The sequence below is a fragment of the Dermacentor albipictus genome, chromosome 1, assembly GCF_038994185.2.
Source record: "Dermacentor albipictus isolate Rhodes 1998 colony chromosome 1, USDA_Dalb.pri_finalv2, whole genome shotgun sequence".
Lineage (NCBI taxonomy): Eukaryota > Metazoa > Arthropoda > Arachnida > Ixodida > Ixodidae > Dermacentor > Dermacentor albipictus.
Window position 1 is genome coordinate 344,383,662 of NC_091821.1, and position 19,790 is coordinate 344,403,451.

General features: G+C 48.4%; 1 protein-coding gene across 1 annotated transcript in view; it reads right to left on the reverse strand.

The window, feature by feature from the left end:
- Positions 1-9,453: 9,453 nt before the first annotated feature.
- LOC135911554 (dual oxidase 2-like) overlaps positions 9,454-19,790 on the reverse strand; it is a 38,719-nt gene continuing 28,382 nt past the window's right edge. Inside the window, exons 22-30 of the mRNA XM_065443908.1 lie at positions 19,371-19,624; positions 18,516-18,746; positions 17,749-17,842; positions 17,578-17,627; positions 16,304-16,585; positions 14,771-15,000; positions 12,439-12,759; positions 10,618-10,746; positions 9,454-9,677 (exon numbers count right to left, since the gene is read on the reverse strand). Of these exons, the coding sequence (XP_065299980.1) occupies positions 9,555-9,677; positions 10,618-10,746; positions 12,439-12,759; positions 14,771-15,000; positions 16,304-16,585; positions 17,578-17,627; positions 17,749-17,842; positions 18,516-18,746; positions 19,371-19,624 (1,714 nt within the window). The 3' untranslated portion in view covers positions 9,454-9,554. The remainder of the gene's footprint in view (positions 9,678-10,617; positions 10,747-12,438; positions 12,760-14,770; positions 15,001-16,303; positions 16,586-17,577; positions 17,628-17,748; positions 17,843-18,515; positions 18,747-19,370; positions 19,625-19,790) is intronic.

Sequence of the window (19,790 nt, forward strand, 5' to 3'; positions counted from 1 at the left end):
CTGGCCATGAATGGCCGCCACCAGGTTCTCCCAACAAAAAGCTTACTTTGCTTCCTAGCCGCGCTCTGATTCAGCCAAGCTCGGAGAGACCAATCGTCGTCAGTGGCAACCAGCGAGAAATAGCAACTCCACCGTCGCGCCAGCTGGGCACAGATTCTAGTCGCCAGCCCAAGTGGTACCCCATGGAAAGAACGGTTCAAGGATCGCCGTCCAGTAGGAAACTGCAGAGGGTGTCATCAAGCGATGCTATGACTCAAACGCCACCTCTAGTGCGATCTTCCAAAGTCAAAGCAGACCGCCGGCGGCTAATCACCCCGAAGAGTTCCGAGGTTATCATCGACGAGTTGAAACCACCTGCAGTTCAAGCAGCGGCCGGTTCAGGCACCATCGTAGCTAGCACTAGAGACGACCGTGACTTGGCTCCAACCCATGGCATCGTTACGCCTTCGCGCATGATCAGGCCGAGTGATAAGTCGGAACGCGGAACGTCCGTGGCGCCCCTGGAAGCGCATCCAGCTCCGTCCGACGCGGCAACCTCGCAACCACTGACAAAAGAGGACAAGGCAAAGAGTCCCTCCGTGTTCTTCGGGACAACGTCGCCAGTAACGGCGCACGGGAGCGAAGACATGATGCTGTTTAATCCTGAACGGAGAATTGAAGCGCCGGAGGAGGCTGGCGAGAAGAAGAAGACGAGGAAGCTTAAGGACAGCCCCGCTGTCAAACAGGCAGATGATAAAGATCGAGAGGATCCAACGAAAAAATCTGATAAATAGGCAAGCGCTTCTTGCCTTAAGGTTCTAAGAGGAGTTGCACGTGCGCACACCGCCTACGCTATGCCTTTGTCCGTCCATCTTGAAGGTAACGATGCGCACCGTACAGAATGAATAGAAACGCATTTGTATAAGTGACGTCATCGAACCTTTGGGTGGCAGGAAGATGAGGTTGTCAAGGATCGGACCTCCTGTAGCTGCCCGACGTCACCAACGTATGCCCAACTCGCATAGCAGTGGACTGAAATTCCGTAGCAATCCCTGTATCAATGCTGGAGTCCCATCATGAATAGAATGGTGGCAAACATGAGGCATGCCTGGCAACGCAAGGATCCCTTGATCTACCATTGTATGCAGGCAATCCTGACCCGAGCCATTCCAGGAAGCCGTTTGTTAATAACTAAGTTCTGCGCACACAATAAAAAGTATGTTTCATTAGCTTTATTTTCAAGTAGTGTATACTTGCCATTAGTATTCAGTTTTCACTCGGCAGAGCGAGTAAAATGGAAACACAACAGATAAAATATGTATCTTCGGTGTCTAGTCACACGTAAGGCGGTGCCATTAGTCTCCTTGTACGGTAAGTTTTCTTTAATTTGGCTCGCCCCCTTGTGACCACTCTAACAAAGCTATTTTTTCAAGCGAAGCTTGTATTGGCTCCCATGTTTCGGTGGCGATGTAGTCACGCAAAAAAATTAGTTGCTCCCAGAGCACATCAGCGGGAAAGGGTGGTTCGATGAGTTGACAGCTGCGCCGACTACAGAGCGTGAGTCATAAGCAAGAATTCCAGCTGCATAGGCGCGCGCTCACGCGACGCGCGCAACTAGTCAGAGCCGTTTTGCGGTCGCCGGGAAGGGAAAGAACAGGAAATGGTGCCGCGCGCGCTGCGCCGGCTTCGTTTCCGTTCAGTTCAGTGTCGGAAAACGGATGGGACGGCCGCGCTTGTGCGTTCAACCTAGGAACGGGAAGTGTTGGACGCGTGTGGTGGCGAGAACTCGCTTGTGAAAGGGCTCACCGTCGGCGAGCCGATCCAGCGGTTAGAACCGGCCGACCGCAGGCAATCCGACAGCTACGAAAAGAAGATCCCGAGCTGAGGGCGCGGGATGCCGAAGGGGGGCAATCAGTCACCGTTACCTATGGGTTACTTAGCCGTGACGAAGGTCAGATGCACGTAGGACAAGCTTCATTCTCCCCCGTTTTCGTTTAGGGGAAAAGTAGGTAACTTTATTTAGAGCGCAGCTTTCAGGCGCCCGGAAAATGGATGGAAAATTGATGGGACGGCCATGCGTTGTCCGTTCCCCAGAGGAACGGGCAGACTTCGACGAGCAGCGGCGAGAACTGGTCCGTGAAAGGTAGGACTCGCCGAAGGCGCGCCGATCCAGCCCTTAAGGGCTAAATATAATCCGACGTAGCGAGAGTACGCGCACGCGTGACGTCACGTTGGCGAGACCAACAACGCCTATAGTTCGACCGATGGTTCGACGCACTTGCGCAGCCAACGTAGCCGGACGCTGCCAACGCGCTGCGACGCCCCCGGCCTCGTGCGACACTCGCCCGCGCGCCGATAACGTCGGGCTGTAAACGCGCAACGAGAGATCTCAAGCTGAGGGAGCGGGAGGCCGAAGCAATCCGGCACCGTTACCTGTGGGTTACCTAACCGTGACGAAGGTCAGATGCATGCACGACAAGCTTCGCCTACCCACATTTTCCGGTAGGGGAAGGGTTGGTCTTTTTACAGCGAAGTTGCTAAGGGCTCTACTTTCAGGATTGCGTCCGTGTGTTAACACAAAAGTGTCATCACGAGAGCGTCGAGGAATCGACGATCGTGAGCTGGTGCATGGCGTGAGAAGTTGCTGTCGCGAGAAGTTGTGTTCTCTGTAGACGTAGGCTGCACGAACTTACGCCCTCGCCATGCGCACACATAGTTTGAGCAGATGCCGGTCGCGTCTAGACGAGGTGAAGCCTGTATGTCACAGTCGCGTAGTTCATGGGTCTGCTGTTGGCGGGCCTGATCAGCGACTGACCTGAAGCTAATTAAGCCATCAGGATGAAGAAAACTCATTCTGCAGTCCAGTTTTGACCATACGGATTTGAAATAAACCATTCCTCATTTCGCACAGTGCTCACACAAAAAGCGAGAAGCGACGACACGGCGCAGTATCGACATGGCTACCTACGTTGCCGTTTTAAACGGAAAGCTGCCCGCCGCATTTACCGGTCATTTCCCTAAATTAAATGCGACCACGAACATGGGTGTATCTTTACGTATTGTCATGCAGGCTCATTATTTAGCTTCCGAGGTGCACTGCTTGCCTCGTATCCCAAATGGGCAGGAAGCGTAGGCCCCTCGATACACGCAGCGTAAACACTCGCGTAGCTCAGCTGCCGACGGTGTTGATACCATCATCGGCGTTTCCGCGAGAAAACTACGCGTTCTCGCAAAGTCCTCGTCTATGCCCACTTTAAGGAGCATGTTGTGTGCATGAAGAGCGTACGAAGAATGATAAGTAGGCAGCATAACAACGCTCCCGTAGTCTTCCGCTCCCTGTATTCGAAGATGTGTGGTCGCTCATATCTGTGCGATTCAGAGTGATGCAACGGCACTTGCATGCACAAGATCTCCCTTTTTTGGTACGGTCTGACATTAGTTGATATCACCGATGAGCACCTACAGCATTATATTTAAAGCGAACGAGGAGTTGTCGCTGTACCGGCCGATGTTAACAAATGCACCGTTCGGTGCTTAAGCACTGTCAGCGGTGTTCTTGCGGGATACAAATACGGAAGGTGGTGCTCCGCATCTTACAGTGAGCATGCGAAGCGCTTCCCTGAGAAGGGATAAACCACCTTAATTAGCAAGCAGCACGTATACAAAATCAGTGGTTAGGGGTAGTCTCGGTCTTCATGTCGCAGCACGATATGTAGCGCATGGGCACTGGCTCTCGGGGTAGCGGGTCGAATGCGAACGGCGATTCGTGACTATTGAATTCGTCGGAATCAAAACTGTCAATATTTGTAAGATCCGAAGGGCTGGTGTAGCTGACATATTGTCACCCGAAGATCCTGCCGCAGTCAGGATTCAGCCGAGCGCCTGCTCTTCGCCATAGAATAAAGAACCAATTGACAGCGGGCGAGACCGGCATGCCTTGCGCGCCTTCCCGATGGAAGCATTCGTGACGTCACACAAAGAGGTTCGCTCCGCTGCTTGGTCAGGTTTCGGTTTCGTTCTTGCCGTTTTTTTGCTTATTTAAAATTATTTTCGAATTTTCGTAACAATTCTGCTATCTACTACTTCCACTATCTGCTATCAGACGCGTGACCGGAGGGTCTCGGGAACCTCAATATTCCGTTACTTTGACGTGTCCAAAAAATCGCCGAAGTTGCACTTTAAGGGCTAGATCCCCCAGGATCGTGTACGTGTGTAAGCACAGAACTCCCCATACTATATATATATATATATATATATATATATATATATATATATATATATATATATATATATATATATATATATATATATATATATACATTGTGCTTGTGTGATCTGACTATCTATGCGCGTGTTTTTTTCTTTCTTTTCCCTATTTCTCCAGCCTTTCTCTTTTCACTGCCACCTCTGCACGCGCACGGATAGTCAGATCACACAAGCACAATGAAAGTCAGGTGAAATGAAACACTTAAGGTCAGCTTATAACCGAGTATACAAATCGTCATCAATACTTACGAAAAATATTGCTCGCTTCAGGAAAAGGCTGAAAATACACTGGTGCCCGCCTTTGTAGCCTGTGCGTTGGCCACAACCATAAGAGTTTCTTTAATTATTATTTAGGTCGGGAGTCCTGTGGTGCAGCGCCATTAGATCACGAACGGCGCACATAAGTACACCTTTACGCAGAACTATACGAGCACTATACGTGCACACAATTTATTTAGAATTTCTTTAAAAAAATTAAAGCGAGGTCATCCTGCAGGCGTTGGCACTTACAACACTGCCATCCAGATGGCGGGGACTGTGGCGCAAGGCAGAAGTTGATGTCACGCAATCTTCCCTTTCTCCTCGTGGTAACGTTTTACTGGTTTTACTGTGACGCAAGTTACATGCTCGAGACCGGGTTTGCTGCGGCCGTTCTTTCTGTTGCGCTGTCGTTGTTGTCAGGCCACTTCCTCACCATCGACATACGGCGAATAAAACCAGAACCCACCAGCCGTGGTTGCTCAGTGGTTATGGTGCCGGACTGCTGAGCACGAGGTCGCGAGATCGAATCCCGGCCACGGCGGCCGCATTTCGATGGGGGCGAAATGCGAAAACACCCGTGTACTTAGATTTAGGTGCACGTTAAAGAACCCCAGGTGGTCGAAATTTCCGGAGTCCTCCACTACGGCGTGCCTCATAATCATAAAGTGGTTTTGGCGCGTAATTTAAGACCTAAACCGTGTCCACAACCGCTACGAAGGATCGAACTCGTGCCCTCGGGTCAACGTGAAGCTTGGGAGGCGGACACACTAAACAGGACGCTGTCGCAAAGCGCCGGTTCTCGTGGATTCCATAAAGAACAACAAAAATAAAACGCTCAATGGGTGGAGCCCCCAGACAAGGGCCCCACTGGCTTCCGCGCGCCGTCTTGGTTGTCGGATGATGGCCCTTTGGACCTCTTCCTCTGAACTGGACAGCGCCGCCTCCCATTGTGTATGCTCCGTAATTTCTGTGTTTGTCTGGTCTAAGGTTGGCGTGACTCCGCAAGGCATGTGTCCATATATCGTTCGGGATGAATTTTATGGAGAATGTGCATGTTGTTATATGTATAGACCGTTTCATCGGGCGAGGAGGATAGGGTGCGCGGAGAGCCTTTCCTCCTCTGGCTTGGGCGATCCGGCGCGGCGCAGCTTGAAAGTATTGCTGTCGCGTGCTGCGGAACGATTTCTTGATGTTTTAGATCGTACTCTGTGAAATTTACACCGTGTCCGTTCATATAAAGTCGTCAGGGAAGCCTTTCGGTGCATCGTTAACTACAATAGGCGAAAATATCTTTTGGGGGCGCGAAAATGCGACGCGTTTTATCATCCGCGGTGTACGCACATTATCAGTCGCGGTGTGTGTATGTGTTGTGAACTATTTTGCTTATATCGGTTTTAACTCGGCAAAGAAAACCGGTGTCTCTTTATTAGTAGCATTAAATGGTAAATCTGCTCTATATCTGATCGCTTGGCATAGGGAGTAAAACATAAAGCCTAAGAGCGCATGCTCGTGCACGGCCAACCTAAGGCAACCGCGAAACATCTAAGCGGCAGGCGCAATCAAATATTTGTGATGCACCGGCATCGTTCTCGCGCATTTCAAGTCTAGTAGGCTTGAAATTACCATATGTCTACGCTAGCCTTCCTGCATGAGGCCGATGGCGCTGCTCAACACAGCGATCACTGCGGTTGGTGATCCAGCACGGTACATATGTAAGCGGTGCGCTTCGGCATTGCCTTTTTGGCCTGCATACAGCCATAATATATGAGGGATCGCATAAAAAGAATGCGATGCCTATTTTTGTGGACAAAATTTCCGTAATACGTGTGAGTGCGTCGTAGAGAACGGAACGAACACAACCGAAAAAGAAATTCGGTTATCATCCCCTTTCTAGAAAACGCAAGAGAAAACGGGCTAACACGGCAACAGGGCCTCGCATAGTCACGCCGCACAACGTTTATAAATATATAACCGCTGATGCGGTATGCTTGGACCAAGCGCTATATAGAACAAAGATATATGTAATCCAGCACCTACCACTGCTTAGGACGCTCGCGCAGTTCGTAGACAGTCCCTTTGCTGGACAAGCGTAATTCAGACAGTAAGGTATGCTGCTATCACTGGTCAAAACTATTTTATTCAGGGGCGGAAACCTCATCCATCGAACCAAGTAGTCAGGCAATGTAACCTGCAGCGAACAGTCTGAACGCTTGTCAAAGTATAACATCACAGCTCCTATCGTAGCAGAACGGTACCCACGCTCACGCTGTTACGATCGTCGCGTATGTTTCATGGCTCCTAAACCGCAGCTTAGAAATAGAGGACAATACTGCAATAAGGTCACATTATGACTGGAACATTCAGAACTACACAATTAATCTCCGAGGCTGATTGTGGACTCGAATATGCGCGCACACATCGTGCTGCGTGTTCCGTCCACCTCAACGCCAGCAGAAATTCCGGCCATGACGCCTTAAACCACTTCAGCACGTCTCACAGAACCGTTTACCACGTAGAAGACACACGTAATACTAAACAGGCCGCACGAAGGCGAAAACAAACGCCAGAACCTGCCGCCGAGCGTATACCTGCCATGCAAAAGACCGCTTTCACCCAAGCCAGTATGGCGCTGCTCATAGGCGGCGCCACTGCGCTGACAATATGGCGGCGCTTACGAAAAAACGGTCTATAGGTTTGCAGCTTTCTCGATATAACCTGTTCTTCCTTACTGAGATTCTTATCTGCGGGTGGTAGCTTCATTCTATTTTCTCTGTGATAGTTTAAAATTGATAAATAGTTCTGGTCAATCGGGATCGGGTCGTCAGAGGCGTCCTGTTAGCACCCGTGGTGTGTAGCATACGCACGAGCTACTCTGTCAGCCTCTTCGTTTCCCCTGATTTCCTCATGACTGGGTGCCCATAAAAGGTGAAATCTGGCTTGGGGTTTTATATCTAAGGTAGCTTCTAAGCTACCTTCTAAGCTAGCTAAGGTAGAAGGTAGCTTCTGCATGCCGCTTGAGAGTCTGATAGGATGGTTATTTGTTGTTGGTGTGGTTCCGTCGCTTTGATAGCAAGGGCTATTGCGATTTCATCTGCTTCCACGATAGTGGTGTTGTGAGTGGAGGCGCTAATGATTTCTCTGCCCATGTAGTCAGTGACAGCAGCTACCGTTCTTTTCTGCCTGCCTGGGTATCTTGCCGCGTCCAGGAAGCGGGAGTTTGGTTTGTCACCGTGTGTTTTCTTAATGTATGCAGCTCTGGCTTCTCTTCTGCCTGCATGTAGAGTTGGGTCCATATTTCTGGGTATTGGCGCCACTTTGATGCGGTTTCTGATTATTGTGGAGATGGGATTAGTTTGGTTGTGTTTTTCTAGGAGCTCGTGATACCCGAGTCTGCCAAGGCGTTTCCTACTCGTGGTCGTTTGTGCGAGTCTGTTTCTTTGAGTTATCAGTTGAGCTTCTGCCAGTTCCTCGAATGTATTATGAATCCCTAGAGACATGAGTTTTTCGGTGGGGGCGCATTGCGGAATTTGTAGCGCGATCTTGTAGGCTTTCGTTAAGCACGAATTGATCGCATCCCTCTCTGTTTTCGTTAGCTGGTAATACGGCAAGCTGTAAATGAAGCGGCTAACCACCAGACTTCTGATTAGGTGAAGGGTGTCTGATTCCTTCATCCCCGTCCTTTTAGCGGTTACCCGCTTTATCATTCTTGAGACTTGTTGTGTTGCCGTCTTGATGAGGTTAAGCCCGTGTTGGCAGCGTTGATTTGATTGTAGCCACATGCCTAGTACCCGGATTGTGGTATTCTCAGGTATTGCATCATTGCCAAGTCTGATTTCCAACTTAAGGGCAGGGTGCGCCCGGACGTTACGATTCCCTTTGCCTTTCCAGACTCGTATAATCTCCGATTTCTCTGACGCTCATTGCAGCCCTCTGGCTCGCACGTATGTCTCGATTCTGTGAAAGGCTCTGATTCCCGTGGTGTCTGTACGCGCATTTCGTAGGTCGGAGCAGGCAATACTGTTGCGGACGAAGACGACATTGTGCGACATCGCGCCCGATTTATTTTATTTTTATTTTTTTGTCTACCTCCCTTTGTAAATAGGTCCAAACAAGACAGAGGTTCACAGGAACATGGAGTCTTGAAGCGACGAGCAGTAGTCGAACAAGCAGTGTCACTTGAGTCAACAAGGGCACTTGTCTTTGTGAGGGCGGAAACAGCGTTCCCTTTCGGACTGTTTATGTAAGTGCTTTGTAACTACGTGCCACTGATCATCATTATCATCACCATAATCAGTTCTTGATAAAGTGCTGCCGTCCGCTGCATGAGAACCACTGTCGCAGTAAAAAAAAAGTTCAGAGTGGGAGGAATCGTCGAAATCTAACGATATACGTTTTTTTTTTTTCGTTCACAGCACAATGTCTTTCTCTGTACTTAAGAGAATCGCTAAGCCCTCAACAAATTTACGACTTACCGCGGTTCAATGTTGCAGATAGCCGGTGACGCAGATAAATTTTAGTGCTTTTGGTTTATGTCACAAAATGTTGCAACATTTTTTTTTTTTACTTTGCCCGTGAAGATGCCTCCATGGCTCGTCTACGTTGTACGGGGCCGCTATATAGCGCTGGCGTAAAGGAAATGAAAAAAAAAAGAACACGTCGCTTTATCTCTATCTGAGTAGAAATAAACAATACATGACAAAAATCCGCTTTTAACTTTGATATTCTGAAAACAGTGTTGGCTTTTGTCAAGTTGAGAGGGAAGGCCGCTATGTAGCGCTGGCGTAAGAAGGGGGGGGGGGGGGAAAGAAAAGAACACGTTGCTTGATCTCTATACTAGTAGAATTAAACAATCCACGACAAAAATCCGCTTTTCTGAAAACAGTATAGGCCTTTGTCAAGTTGAGAGGCAATGCTAAAAGCGCCTGAAGTAAGCCTTGATTACTGTGATGAACGATAGGAAGGACTTTATTCGGTTTCGTCTTGGCGGCGAAATAAGGCTTGGCCATTGTGTTACGAGCATCGCAAAGCACCCAGCGACGACGTCTCTCCTAAAAGTTCTCGTAGTGGTGGTCAAAAAGGGCGCCTTCCTTTCTGTTCAACTCGTCGCACGCTGTCTGGACGCTGCGTGTCATGGGGAACGGCCCGCAGCTGAAGACGCCGAACCGTGAGACCTACAGAGAGAGAGAGAGACATTAGGGGAGGGAGGCAAGAAAAAAAAATGTGTTCTTTCAATTATTCGGCAATTGCGGGTGTTCTTTCTTTGTTTACACATCTTTATACTTGGCTGTATACGATGCCGGACTTGCGATACAGGGCAAACCTTTTACTTCAGACAACTGAAGCAAATCACTGTCTCGCTCTACCTCTGTAAATTATTAGAGTCATGAGGGTTCTGTGTCAGACAAAAGTCGTAGGTACACATTATTTCCCGAGTACCAAAAAAAAACGTAGAAAAATAAAAGGTATAGGAAAAAACTTGCGCTCTATCTTTTACTTTCTTTTTTCAAGTCAGATAATGAAGTTGATCTCGGCTTCTTCTGTCTAACGCACAACCCTCATGACTATAATAATCTATCGGGGCAGGATGTAGCTGTGAGTTGCTTCAACTGTCTAAAGCAAAAACACACCCTGCATAATCGCACACTAGGTAAATTCGACTTCTTTATTTTTACCGCCGAAATTTGGACTGTCTTCTAATTTTTCTATAGAGGCGGTTGCGGCGCAACGCTTCAAGTTAAATCGTTTATCACCGGCTGCGGCGGCTCTGTGGTAGTGCTCTGCTACTGGGAACGAAATCGCAGTTTTGGTTTCCAGCCGCGTCGGCCGCATTGCGGTTCGGTCAGGCTGCAGCAACGCTCGTGTACCGTGCATTCGGTAAACGTGAAAGAACTCCAGGTGGCCGAATTAATCCGTAGCCACAGTACCCCCCTCCCCTCCCTCCCCTCTCCTTACGACGTATCTCATAGCGCCTGTGTAGCATTGGTATGTTAAACCGCGTCAATCAACCAATACTTTTTTTTTCCTTTATCAATCGAGCGCAATCATGTAGGCTATACTGTCGGACACTGTCAGACAGCTGTACGGAAACTGGTGTTCAGTTTGCAGACTCACCGTAGGGTGCTCCACCTGTAGCGAGTCTAGGAAACCAGAGAAGTCGGGCCGCCCGAAGTGGGTGATCGCCTTCAGCCCGGTGAACAGGCTCCGGTTCGATATCCTCTGGAAGTGCCGCTCGCAAATGTACTGAAAGGGAGCGAGAACGAAGGGAGCACACGTAGTGCCTGTATTTCGCTTGTTTGGTCCAAGTTCCTCGAAAGAAGAACATTTATTTGTCTCAAAAAACAACAAAAAGGAAGAAAGAACCTATGGGGGATTGTTATTTACCCATGGCCTTCTATAATGTAGTACCGCGGAGATAGCCAATCTTTCATGTCAAGCACCAGCAGGCATTCACGGCGTTCAACTACTTGCACTGAGGTTCCCTCAGAAAACGGCTTATTCTTTAGAATCACCTCGGCACAGAAATGAGTTGCCATCATAAAATTTTCATATTCATCGTGTCAATAAACAAAAAGAATCGCCCCAAGCGCCCCTTGAACGTGCAATGTCTAAGTATCCCATGCTGCTGTACATACGTACGAAACAAAAGCCTTGCAAAAGAACAGTAGCAATTCAACTATTGCCCGACCAGTGCTTTCAGGACACAGGACTAACCAAGACAGGAATAAACTAGGGGTGTGAGAATATTCGAAACTTTCGAATAATGCATCGACTAGTGTCCCATTCGATTCGGTCTTCGAATCGGTCTCAGTTGATGACGACGTGATGGTGCAATCGCAACTGACGGCTGACGACCTTTTCAAAGCCATCTTGGGCGGGATAAACGCGAATGTCAACGGAGGCAACAGTTATGAAGATCCTGTAAATGAACCACACCCGCCGCGGTTGCTCAGTGGCTATGGTGTTAGGCTGCTGAGCACGAGGTCGCGGGATCGAATCCCGACCATGGCGGCCGCATTTCGATGGGGGCGAAATGCGAAAACACCCGTGTACTTAGCTTTAGGTGCACGTTAAAGAATCCCAGGTGGTCGAAATTTCCGGAGTCCTCCACTACGGCGTGCCTCATAATCAGAAAGTGGTTTTGGCACGTAAAACCCCATAATTTAATTTTTTTAAATGAACCAAGAATTTTAACGTCAGGCGTTAGCGGCACTCGACGAACTGTAGCTTCACCTTGCAGAGTTCCTGGGTTTCGCCGTGGAGCATGCTGTGAGCCTCAGTGCAGTAACGTTGGCTGCAGCTGTACGTTCTTTCAGACAACATACGCAGAAAAAGAAACCGCTACTTATTTCACTAAAAAAGACTCTTTTGTTAAACGTCAGCCGTTGCACCCGGTGATGCGTACACAACAAGCAGCGTATGAGCTGAGCGGTTCCTGGAGCAGTGCAGCAGGACTACTTCTGACATCGACCAGCTCGAAGAGTGCGTCGTTACAGCGCTGCCGATAGCGCTTGTCCAGAGCGCATGCACATCGGAGACGTCTGCGCAGGGCAATGGCGGCACCGCGCGCTTTGTGGATTTCGTTGTAAAGCAAAGAATAAGCGGTCGGGGGCGACTAACTGTCTTCGTTGCAGTGGCAAACTTGTAGTTGTCTTTGTTGTAGAGGCCTTCTCGATACATGTGAAGGATAGTTCGGCCGTGGCATAATCGATTCTTTGCTATGCAGGGCGTTCGACTGCATCTACAAAACCCCTATTCTCGCTGTATATGTGCGCCTGCTGTAGTAAATGGATAAGTAAACATATGATCAATCTTAAGCTGAGGCTTTGATGAAGATCGTTCGGCAAAGTGCACCGAGCGTTTGGAAGAGCGACACATTTGGCCATCGTATAGCTTCACGTCGATCCGAATGAGCGCGCTATATAGGTGGCTCACCAGCATGGTGGTCCTGAGGTCGAACTTGTGGTAGAACTGCGTGATGAAGATGTGCACGCTGACGAAGTCCCTGGCGTCTCGCTCCTCGACCTGGCGGATGATGTCGGTCATCCACTCGAAGTGCTTCTGGGTGCGCGTGACCCAGATGAAGTAGACCTTCTTGCACGCCACGCTGCCCCCGGCGCGACTCGAGGCTCGCTGCGCGATGTCCTTGAGGATGGAGGCGAACGGTGTGACGCCGATGCCTCCGCCCACGAGCACGGACACCTCGAAGCGGAACCAGTCCTGGTGGCCCCCGCCGAACGGGCCGTCCAGGTAAATCTGCGCTCGACGGCCGCATTCACGCGACGCGTTCAGTATTCGTATGACGTTTATACCGCGGTTTGTCTGTGGTCGGCGGCCGAATCCGCACGCCGTATCCAATGACGCTATCTCTGTTCTCATCACTTTGTACGGCTAGCATCGTTAGAAGCTGCGCGTCATTCGATCCACACATCTCCAGTGGCTCGATCTGAGCCGTTAGCAGAACAACAATGTGAGCTCCGCGAAGTCACGTATGCACTCCGTATGCGAATCTGAGCCAAACGTTTGCGTCTACTCTCGATGAACTGTCAAGTAGAACCTCACGTATCGAGTAAATGAATAGCGTTGGGCACAGTTGAGGAAAAGAAAGTGGAAAAATCTTTACAAAGTACACGAAACAATAACACGATCCGGAAAAACGCTGAGCGTTCGCAAAGTACGCGCTTAACAACTCCAGCACATCATTAAAGCTTGTATCTCTCTCTACGATGTCAAATCATGCTATCACCTGATTTGACATAGCGCGGATTTATGTAGTAAGCTTGTGAAAAAAAAAGTACATCGAAGCAGCTGATGATCATGCAGACTACATATCAACTAGAGGTACGAATACGGGATGCTCTCACGATTGTTTCTCCGCAGTTTTTGCAGAATTCCGTAGACGAAGAACTAAACCTCCCCACAGTATTTCGGACAACGGTGTAGCCTAGCTGCCACTTTAGACAGCCAACGTACTTGCCATCCCTGTTGCGCAAAACAAGACGAGTCTCACCAAAATCAGCTTGCAATTTTGTACGTTATTAGAAATTTAGAATAGGCACTGTCTTTCAGAACATCCTAGCGTTCCGAACACATACTTCTATCATGTACCTCGGAAGTAAGATGGCCTTGTTCTTCTTATGTAAAAAAAAAAATGAGACAGAACTAACTACCTTCTTGCTAAGCTATACTGCGCGTATGTACGATCGCATGACCCTCTTGCGAAAAAAAAAAGGCACGAGACATATTGTGCTGTTGCTGAAATGAAACCTTGCGCTCTCTATTTTCGCAAACAGTCGTGAAAGCTCAACCAGCCTCAACGCATTTTTTTTTTCTGAAGTGCGAGGCAACCAATACCCGGAAGCATTCGCGTTTAGACTATGGTATGTATAAGTTTTATGTCGACAACGTTCGCGTGCGTATTTATGACTTATGCGGGCAAAATGCGCTACATGCAAGTTCATATGGTAAGTGTTTGCTGTAATAGAACAAAGTGCCTTTTCTCTCGGTCATTCACGAGTACGTCACGATCATGACAAATGTTTTCTCTTGCGCGATTCAACCATTCCGTTGGCTGGAAAGACCAGGTATAAGATTACTGCCCAAGATAGTTCATCGCTTCTCGCGCAGTAAGGATTGCATGTCCATGCCGAAATTTCCAGCTGTGCGTCGTTAGCACGCACTCGTAGAGTCAGGTGTTTACGAAGTGCGACATCTGAGATAAAAAAAAAACATATTTCCTATGTATGAGCTCGCAGCCTAAATTTCAAGTACGCTCTACTTGCACTATTGTACGCGACCAGCATAGTGTTGTACAGCTTTAATGGCTGAAAACTAAAACTGGAATCATATATTGAACTTTTAACATTGAACTTTGACCCTACCTGTGCGTTTATCCTCCCTCGTACGGTTCGAGGCAAGTCGTTAGGCGCCGTGCTCACTTCGGTTCGAAGCTTCGAAACCAGTTTGACACTTGTTTCGCTGATAAAACGGGGCTGCACTTGTCGATGTTGATGCTGACTCCTTTCAGAAATAGGCAACCTCTTTTTCCTTTCCTATAATCGGCGCAGCCACTTCGTAATACTGAGCACCGGTCATCCGCCTCAAAGTCTCGAAAAGGTTGAGAATTCAGAATTAAATTTTGTTACCTTATTCGAAGTTACCGCAAAATGCAACGTACAGGAGGAGGTCCCGGAGTCGGGTACTGAATTGGGACATTCTGTACATGGCATACACAAATGGAAAAGTAAACGCTGGCACGCATGCATACCTTGGGGTAGCCCTTGTCCGGCAAGTTGCTGGGGTCGTAGATCTTGCGCAGGTTGATGGTCCACGGGCCAAGCGCTCTGATGTGCACGCTCAGGTTGTCCTCGTGCGGCGCCGAGGAAAGCGTGAACGGGTGGTACTCGGAGCCGTTGAGGCCCAAACTGGCAATGCGCACCCACTGACCGCTGCGGTATTCGAAGCTGGGTGGACGCTTCATCAGCAGCATGGTGACATCTGCGCTCAGAGACGCGGGGTCAAAATGTGACTGAAGGGTAAGCTGTCAATAGCGAAGAGGCAATAGAAGAGAAAGAGTCCAAACTTTGATTCGCTTCACGAATGACTTATAGTGGCTTGGACATGAGTTTTAAAATTCTGACAGACAAAAAATACTGTTTGTTTACAGTAAAGGAGCGCCGCCAAGTCTCTACTGTGGGAGCCGTAAATTCCTCAAAAATTTGTTGTGTAAATGGAACAATGGCAGGAAAGGCATGTATCGTTAGCATAAACTGAAACGTGAAACAAAGGAAGCCGATCACAACGCATTTTAACCGCAAATACATGGATGGATGATGTGTAATCGCTTTCAATTTATAAGCATGGTGTAATCCCAAGTGTACATTTTTGATCCCTAATCTAGCCACAGTGCACGCGACATGACAACACATATTAGTCGCTTTATACTTGTTCACATTTGAATTTATGCTGGTAGTACACTGAGAATATACGTATATCAAAGGTGATATCTGGCTGTAGTTCAGAACACTGTTGTAGGGTTTGATTTTGTTTTAATGCAACATCACTTATACAGACGCTCAAGGTGCGTTCCTGTAGTTGCTGCTGCGGCTGCCGTCGTGCTATCTTGGTACGGCGCATGCGCGGCTCGTACGCACGGAGGGTTAGAGGACCTCCGGAGACAATACCTCCGGAGAAACAGATGCCAATAGAGATAATCATCATCATTATCGTTTCATATATGTTTCTCCTTCGGCCTGAGTATGCATATATTACTCGCCCGTTACAAAGGGTATTGCCACAAGTTCAGTTCAGTGAGATCGGCATATTTGCGGCCTTCGCCGGTCATGACAACTCCCGGGGAAAGTCGTCAATTATTAACTTTTTTTTTTCATCGTCCATCTCTTTCTTTGTCCCCCTTCGTCCAGGAATATCAGCTAAACAGAATCTGTTCTTAATTACCTTCCCGCTTTTTGCTTGTTTCTTTCTCTGTGTACTTACATTAACTTGTCACTGTCGTTTGCTACGTGGCTTAGTTAATGCGCTAGAGCAAACCCAAACGCTTTCACGTATTTATTACACCGCCTCTGCAGTATCCTCGAACGCGGCTCAGAATCCGGTATATTTGTTTTAGTCTATCAAGCGGCGGTAATTACGGCTGGAAGCGAGACCAGCTACATTAGGACGAAACGGCTCAACTCTAACAAGCAACACTGCAGTGTCGTTGCTACCGTATTAAACTCCGAAAATAGAGGCGCCTGCTTGCTTCCGAGTACACGGACACGGCAGGTGACACCGTGCTTACCGGACGGCAAGTGTTCGGCGCGGATGACCGAGATCTCGACCTTCTTGCGACTGAGCGAGACCAGCCGGTCGAGGACGTAGAGCACCAGGGGTCCCAGGAAGAAATAGTAGAAGATCGGCGGCTGCACCAGGCGCCCGAGGCCGTGGAGCACCATGAGGATGTAGAAGACCGGGTACAGGTTGTGCGTGTTCCAGAATGCGTTGAACACGTGGCGCCGCGCGAACGGCGTGGCGAACACGTACATCACCGACAGCAGCATCAGCAGGAACACCCCCGTCAGTCCTGCGACATTCGGTTGATTTCATTTCGTTGCCCTAAGTACCCCTAATAAATCGGCATTACATAAGTTAGACACATACATTAGGAAAACATATACACAAGCGATACAAGTATAATCATATTGAATTATGAACATAACAGTGTCATGTGGAAACAGACTACACCTACAATACAGGAAAAAAATTGCAGGTGCGCAGCAGATTATTCAAAGCGTGTTAAATTTAAATTCTGTGGTTTTTACGCGTTGAAACCATAATCTGATTATGAGGCACGCCGTATTGGGGAACTCCAGAATAATTTTTACCTCCTAGGTTTCTTTAATGCACGTCCAATGCAAGGTAAGTCAGGTTTTTTTTTCTCATTCTGCCCCCATTAATATACAGCCGCTGCAAATGGGATCGAACTTCCGACCTCGAGCTCAGCAGTGCAACGCTTGGATGTTTTGCGTGCCAGTGACGGGTGCTAGGAATAATAGCGCCTTTTGTTTAATTTTTTTATGCGCCCATTCGCTTTCACATCCACAGTACTTGCTTCCTAAGCTGCAGCTTTGCCTTCGCTTAAACGTTGTTTGCGACCATCCTTATCGATTCCCTTTATCAGTTGTGGTAACACTGAAATGTCTGATACGGCATATGTAAGCGTGTTATCATCTAGATTTTATTCGGGCTTGAAAAATTTAGCCTCATTCCATTGGAGCTAATATTCTGTCACAACTCTAATAGTATGCTTGAAGCTAAGGCTCCTAAGGCGGTGCAACTGGTGCAGCAGCCAGCTCTGTTTATTATATAGGCATGTTTTGTCCTGATCCCCAGTGTCATCCAGGAAATATAAGCCATCGCCTGTATTCGCATTGTAATGACTTTTGTAACCAGCTTTTTACTACTTATATACTTAGTGTAAAACTGCCGTATGTGTACTTGATCCATTTACTCATTTAACTGGCCCAATCTTTATGCTTACAATTTTTTAGAGCGCGGAATTCTTTTTTTTTTTACCTGTCATGGTGGCGAAGCACCAGTAGTGGAACTTGGGTAGTTCGTCCGTCCTGCAAATGAGTCGAAGCTGTATCGAAGCCACTGCCATAACACAGACACAAAATGTGATGCCCGTAGAAAGTCGTTATAGGGCTCGAGTCCTGAAATACGAATCGGACACGTGACACTCACGCATGGTAATATTCTCTGAAGAGGCATGTGAGGTCATCTGCAGTCTGCGTGGAGATATGGTAGAAGTTTAGGGCGTGTCCCACGCTGTGGATAACTGAAATGATAGGTCAGAACAACGGCGATGACCACTGGGAAAGGTGAATATTGCAAATAATTATTTGTGCTTTCACTCTTGCGTATACACATGAAGCATATATGTCTGTTGGGTAACGTAAACCAATCTCCATAATATAAGTCTTCACATCAAGCGATAACAAAATGTTCCTGCTTCATAGTAGGCCTCACGTTCTGGCTGTACTGTAGCATACACATTCAGCCATGCCACTCATGTTACTGAGCAATGTAATCGAGTGGTTATTGTCGTGAACAGCGAACTAAAAGAGAGACGCTATCCCTTCTTCAAGTAAATTTGCTGGTGCAGGTAGCCTCACTATTTATTTCACATGCTTCTAACCCCAACACTACGGGTCAGTGGAGTCACAGCAGTGGCGTTTTATTCCATATACATTTAGGAGGATAAAGTAGCTCTACCGTTTGTAGTGTATTCTGATGTAAACAAATCTTCATGCAATAATGTTAAACGTACTTACATTGTACAAAAGAAGAGCAGTTAAAGGAAGACTCTCCGCGATCTTATATATCATTGCGCACGCTGGAATTCTCGTTTGTTCGTTCACTGTATCGTTAACTGGCAAGTGCGTCTGTGTGTTTTTCAACGAGCACTAAAAGGCGAATGGCGTCTGAGGGTACATGATGTTTGCACTGACCTGAAAAGATGCCGGCCCATATGGCTATGTACAGATGCATGGGAATGGCCGAGTCGAAGGGCACGTATTGGTGCAGGAAAGTGTCGCGCAGGAAGGTGATGCTGTTCCGGCACATGGTCAGCAGCAGCGTCGAGTAGGTGAACATCTGGGCGCTCGCCGCACCACGGGTTATGGTGACGCCGTAGCCGGCGATCTGCCGTAGACCACCGTGCTCACGTTCCACCGAGTAATCTGCGCCACGCGACATCGCACTAAGCCAGGTGGATATGTATATGCTGTTGCACACAAGCTGGCCATTCTGACCACCAACGCCGACAGCTGATTCCAGGCGCAGTCACATTTGTCGACGGAAGATATCAAACCGAAAAGAAAGGACTTGTAGAGCTGGAAACATCTGAAACACGCGGGCCCACTGCTTGATGTGACCGAGATAGATAACGGCATAGCCTACAATCGAACATATTTAAAAAGGCAGCTGAGCAATTATTGTATACGAATATCATTCAATTATGGGTATGTTGGATACTGCGAGCGTTGGAGACAACGAATCCTGATATATATCAGCCGTTGTGTAGCCACACACCCAGTAAGCATCCATCGTGGTGTCTTTGCTGTTAGCACTCTACATGGAGCTCTGCATAGTGCTCTGCTCTGGAGAATGAGACATACTTTCGATGTCTGGCCTCAGCGGCCGAAGTTAGTTGAGCGGGGGTTGCAAGAACGCCTGTGTCGGGCTGACATCTCATAACACCGTACATATACCTGAGTCATCAAAACAAGCTGACAGCCCTTCACTAAGACGTAGCGCGGCACAGCCTGCCAGTGTCTTGTAGGTGTAAATATGAATCGACTCACAGTAAGCTCGCTCGCAGAAGATGGCGAACAGCACGAGTGTGTACAGGGTGAGCCAGAAGATCTCCAGTCGGTGGTTCTCGCCGAACTTGCCCACCGCGACTCGGTAGCGGGACAAGGCCGATTCTCGCTCGTAGTTGACCTTGCGGGGTAGCGCCAGCGGCTGCACGTTCAGCCGGCGGCGAGTGGACTGGCCCGTTGCCTCAGCGGCCAGCGCGGCAGCGGCCGTGGGTGCGTCGCTCTTGCCGCCGAAGTAACTGGCGCGAGAAAGGTGGCGGGGACAGACTTGGAAGCACCGCGCTGGCGATTACAGACGCTTAAGCGAATGAAAAGCACTGTTCATGAAACCCCAAGGCCAACCACCATCTTCACGAAACGGGCGCACATGCCTACGTTTAATTTCATTCTAACGTTAAACCGCGT